The 6,000-nt window shown below is 44.4% G+C and overlaps 1 protein-coding gene across 2 annotated transcripts in view; it reads left to right on the forward strand.

Moving 5' to 3' along the window:
- The window catches only part of LOC111959193 (calsyntenin-3), a 28,173-nt gene extending 23,519 nt beyond the window's left edge, over positions 1-4,654 (forward strand). For both annotated transcript variants that reach the window (XM_023980680.2, XM_023980681.2), the window contains exons 13-14: positions 18-166; positions 4,366-4,654. In XM_023980680.2, the coding sequence (XP_023836448.2) occupies positions 18-166; positions 4,366-4,639 (423 nt within the window). In that variant the 3' untranslated portion in view covers positions 4,640-4,654. The remainder of the gene's footprint in view (positions 1-17; positions 167-4,365) is intronic.
- The last annotated feature ends 1,346 nt before the right edge of the window (positions 4,655-6,000 follow it).

Consider the following 6,000-nt stretch of genomic DNA (forward strand, 5'->3'; position numbering starts at 1 on the left):
GACCTTTGACCTTTTAGGTGCATGTGAACCCCAGTCAGTCTGTGCTGGTTCTGGAGGGTGATGACATTGAGAGCTTCAACAGGGCCGTGCAGCAGGTCACCTACAGGAACTCTCTCCGCTTCGCCACCCCTGGAGTCAGGCCACTCAAACTGACCACCTCCCTCAGGTACACGCTTGCATGAACGTGCACACACACACACACACACACACACACACACACACACAAACACACAGAGGACTAAGTGATCTCACTCTCCGAGGCCGACGTGAGTAAGGTCTTTAATCAGGTCAACACTCGTAAGGCCGCGGGGCCGGCCAGTTCCAGAACGTGTTCTCAGAGCATGCGCAGAACAAATGGCAGGCATATTCACGGTCATTTTCAGCCTCTCCTTGTCCTAGTCTGTAATCCCCACATGTTTTAAGATGACCACCATCGTTCCTGTTCCCAATAACTCTGAGGTTCCTGCCACAATGTCTACCACATCGTGAAGGGCTTTGAAAGGGTGGTTATGGCACACATGAACTCCATCATCCCAGACACTCCAATTTGCATTCCGCCCCAACAGATCCATAGACGACGCAATCTCAATTGCATTCCACACTGCCCTCGCCCACCTAAGAGGAACAGCTATGTGAGAATGCTGCTCATTGACTACAGCTCAGCGTTCAACACCATTTTCCCCACCAAGCTCGAAACCAAGCTTTGGACCCTGGGACTGAACACCTCCCTCTGCAACTGGATCCTGGACTTCCTGACGGGCCGACCCCAGGTGGTGAGGGTAGGTAACATCACCTCTGCCACACTGACCCTCAACACGGGGGCCCCTCAGGGGTGTGTGCTTAGTCCCCTCCTGTAATCCCTTTTCCCCCATGACTGCATGGCCACGCACAACTCAAACACCATTATCAAGTTTGCTAACAACACAACGGTGGTAGGCCTGATCACCGGAGACGATGAGAAAGCCTACAGGGAGTAGGTCAGTGACCTAGCAGTGTGGTGGCAGGACAACAACCTCTCCCTCAACATCAGTAAGATCAAGGAGCTGATTGTGGACCCATCCACATCGACAGAGCTTCAGTGGAGCAGGTCAAGAGCATCAAATTCCTCTGTGTCCAAATCACTAAGGACTTAAAATGATCCGGACACATTTGTGTAGAAGGTGCGACAGCGCCTCTTCCACCTCAGGAGGTTGAAAAGGTTTGGAATGGGCCCTCAAATCCCAGTATATCACTGGCGCTGAGCACCTTGCCATCCAGGACCTCTATATCAGGCAGTGTGAAAAGAAGGCTGAGAAAATTGTTAAAGGCTCATGCCACCCAAGCCATAGACTGTTCTCTCTGCTTCCGCACGTCAACGGTACAGGTGCATCAAGTCTGACACTAACAGACTCCTGAACAGCTTCTATCGCCAAGCCAATAGCTAACAAAATGGCAACAGAGACTATCTTGAGTAGAGCCTTTTTTTTTGCACGTTCTCTCTGGACACTCACAAGACTCTACACACACACACACACACACACCTGTCTCTTATACACATCTAGATGTGTATAAGAGACAGCTCCACAGGGGTGACGGTGCGTCCAGGGAGTGTGGAGCCCCACAGTGTGGTGGAGTGTCTGTACGCCTGCAGGGAGGGGCTGGACTTTGGGGACCTGGAGACCTTGGGCTCAGGCATGAAGGTAGCCTCGCCCTGCTGAAGAGGAGTCCTATAGATCACTGTCTCACTTGGCTANCACTAACTTCATTTGCTCACACACATAACATGCACACACATGTATACTGACTACACGCTCACATACAATCATCATATACTCTGCTACTACTCTGTTTACCATATATCCTGATGCCTAGTCACCTTACCCCTATGCATATCTACCTCTATCACTACAGTATCCCTGCACATTGTAAATATGGTACTGGAACTGACCATGTATATAGTTGACGTACTTTCTCGTGTTCTTCTTCTTTTTATTTATCATGTGTGTTTTTGCTCTACCTTATGTTATGTTTAGTACTACATTGATATTGATGACTGCATTGTTGGGTTGAGAGCTTGCRAGAAAGGCTGTACTTGTGCACATGACTTTAAAACGTGACACTTAAACACAAACAGGCACACACACTGACAGTGCTAGTGCACACAAACTAGAAATGCAGGTGAAAAGAGGCCAAAGAAGGTCAAACGTAATGTCACAAAGAATGCAGCAGTGTTCCGGAGCTGTGGACGCAGGTGTCCAGGACTGCTCAGTGGAAGGGAGTTGTTCATTGGACGTTGATCTCAATAAACGTGGACATGGCTAGAGTAGTTGATAAGCAATGCTATGGAATGAAAGAGCATGATGTTAAAGGAACGACGTCGTCCCAAACTGCCATTAGAACCTGGGGTTATCTTATCTTTGACTTGTGTTCTGGTTCGCAATTACTTGTATCATATCTCTAAAGCCATTAATTCACCACAACCTATCCTCTCTGTGACAGACTATTTCAGCCATGTTGATGTAGTGTGGGTGCCAGTTTGTTTCTGTCTCATTTTGGATATTTTTCATTGTCTATCCATTGTTTAACAGCATAACATCATTGAAGGTTGTCAGGTACCCAGGCTAATGAGGAATGAAATAATTTGTTCATTCATTTATTCAAAGGTTCTTATACAACTTGGGGGTAGAACGTGTAGACACCTTTTTGATTGACCCTTTACCCCCCATAGTCTCCATGCACACTCACAGGGCCCTACACACACACACACACACACACACACACACACACACACACACACACACACACACACACACACACACACACACACTGTCACTCCAACACACACAAACAATCACTTCATCCTTTGCTCACTGACACATAATATGCACGTACATTTATGCTGACTCTACACACCCACTCACATACAAGCTGCTGCTACTCTGTTTATCTTATATTCTGTTGTCTAGTCACCTTACCCCTATACATATCTACCTCCATCACTCCAGTGTCCCTGCATGTGTAAATATGGTATTGGATATGACTTTTTAAATATTTCCTGTATATAGTATACTTACTTACAGTACTTACTTTATTGTGTATTTCATATTTCTTATTCTTATTTCTTGTGTGTTTTTTTCTAGTAATACATTGTTATTTTTGCATTGTTGGTTTTGAGTTAGCAAGAAAGGCATTTCACTCCGCTTGTGCATGTGAAACTTGAAACTTTTACTCTGCAAGTGTACCAGAGCACAAGGATACGCTGTTATGTTGAATGATATCATCCCTGTGCAAGGAGTGGAGCTTGATTTGCAGATGATATGAGTCACGGTCTTTTGCTCAACTAGGTAATCTAGCCTTGGGTAAGAGGAAGCACGGTTGAAGCATATAATCTTGAAACAGTCATTTTTTTTAAATGCCACAGTGTATCGCAAGTTGTATTAAGTTCATGGATAACCAGACATTTTATTTTCTATTTTTGGATTAATGCACCACATTGGCCTACACGGGTCCTTTTTTATCCACTTTGTTGATTTTAAATATTTATGCACTTTGTGAAGTGTTGGTTCTATCTATCAATGTTGGTTCTATCTATCAATGTTATTTTGTATCTGACCCATCACAGGAAGTGATGCAACAACAGGAAGTCCTCATTATCTAACCCTGTATGATAGAGCTATATAAATGGCTGTGCTTAATGTTGTGTTTTTAAGATTAGTCAGATTTAAGGTACAACAGTGATGTGGTGTTTTTACGCTTGTTTCGAGATCTGTTTTCATGAGTTTGTGGATTTTTTTTTGCTTGTGTTTTTAAGATTAGTCTGATTCCAGGTCAGGAGGTTAGTGGCATTTCTAGTGTGTTCTTCAGTCTGATTATCAGTTAGTAGTAGGAGGGGATGTTTTTTAATAGTGGTTAAAGATAAGACTGATTTGAGGTCAGCAGTTCCTCCAGATGGCTGACAGCAGGCCCTTGTGGAGAGTCAGATATAGCAGCTGCTCACTGAAAGAGAGAGAGATAGTATTACTGCAGTTCCAACACTCACACACTAAACAACTGAAAGCACCACTTGAATCATAAATCAAGTACTGAATCGGCAAATAATAATACCTTTTCAAAGTGCTTCTGAAAAGTGGCACAATTAGTATCCGCTACTAATTAGTATCAGACAATGCATGCAATATCATATAGTCCAGGGTTTTTCAATCCTGGTTCTGGAAATCCACAGGGTGTGCAGGCTTTTGTCCTAGACTAACATTAACACACCTGATTTGGCTAATCGTCAAGTCGTAAAACTGTTTACTTATAGAGAAATAACTGGTACCTTATTCCCCCCCCCCCCCGTTCCTTCTCTCTCTCTCTCTCTCTCTCTCTCTCCTCTCTTCCCTCTAGGTGTTTCAATGAGGAGAGTTGTCTTACGCTCAGGCAGTTGGAGGGCTACCTGGTGGTCCTTCAGCCCGATGCCCCTCAGATCTCCCTGTCTGGGGTCGGCCCCCACCTGGCCCGCCCCGCGCCTGAATTTGAGGGCCCCCGTGGTGTACCCCTCTTCCCAGAGCTGAGGATCGTGTGCTCCCTGTCTCATACTGTTAACACAGCCGCTCAGGGCATGGAGGGAGGAGGTGAGCTAGCAAACAGCCCTTCCATGAATACTACAATGAGGGGGTAGAGACTAGTCCAATCACATCAATCTAATAAACTTGAGAGCATTTTGCCACCATTTCTACTGTACATGGATTGATGCTTCTAAAAATAATTATGGGAGCACGACTAATTTACATATGGACCATCGTCTGGTCGGAACACATTATACCATCAATCAAACTGCGCATATTTTACTTAGATTCTACACCTGATCTCAGCCTGTTTTTAATAGTCATTCAGGGCTGAAGCCTGGATCTCAAACTTACAAATCACTTATTTTTCTTACACCTGCTTCTATTTCCACTTGCTAGCAGTGCCACTTAATTATATGTCTGCTGACAAATAATGTGAAGTAAGATCTGTCTTTCCTCCAAATCTGATTTGAATTGGGGTGCATGTTTCCTACCTCTGTGAAAGTATGTTCCCAGTCATATAGTTGGGTTGGTTGTTTAGCAACAAAACCGATGCATGCGCAACTATGGGGCAAAACAGACTGGGTTGACTTAGAGCGGGGCGGCAGGTGTGTTGGTAGTGGTTAGTGTTGGGCCAGTAACCGAAAGGTTGTGAGATCGAATCCCCCAGCTGACAAGGTAAAAATCTGTCGTTCTGCCCCTGAACAAGGCTGTTAACCCACTGTTCCTAGGCTGTCATTGTAAATAAGAATTTGTTCTTAACTGACTTGCCTAGTAAAATAACAAAACCCCCCAAAAATTGTTGACAACATGTAAACTATATTCCGTCTCCAATGTTTATTGAATACATAAATACATTTGCGCAATGAGCACTTGTTATCTCTCAAATACATCGTTACAGTTGTTGGTTAGCTAGCTAGCAAATTTTAGCCATTGACGTGAAATCAGTCAAAACACCTCAGAACTAGCTGAAACGAGTCACTTACGATTCCCCACAAGGCAGTTTCTTGTCATTGTTGGTAGCTATCCGGCCATCCAGAATCACAACAACTCACGGACTTCAGCTCCATTTGAAGTGTACACATCCTCAGCTAATCCATCTATACATATATTCATCACTGACCCAGCCCCCCTCCACCCATCAACTTACCCCAATGATTGTGTGCTTGAATACTAACTAGGCCCACACAGACCCTGTACTATTATTAGAAGTGCTTTGTGCATGTGAGAATCATATGTATGTGTGCAATGGCTGTATATTGGAGAGGAAGCACACATCTGTGTGTGTCATCCGTTATGAGGACGATGAGGGTTATGTTTGTCATCTGTTATGAGTGTATCTGTTATGAGGATGATTATGATGGTTATGTATAAGAGCCTCTTCCTGCATGGGGTCTGTTCAGGTCAGGACATGGTTGATAAAGCTGTGTAGCAACAGAGAAAATAGTCTCTGCCAATGCTTTATCTGTGGCTC

The sequence above is a fragment of the Salvelinus sp. IW2-2015 genome, linkage group LG35, assembly GCF_002910315.2.
Source record: "Salvelinus sp. IW2-2015 linkage group LG35, ASM291031v2, whole genome shotgun sequence".
Lineage (NCBI taxonomy): Eukaryota > Metazoa > Chordata > Actinopteri > Salmoniformes > Salmonidae > Salvelinus > Salvelinus sp. IW2-2015.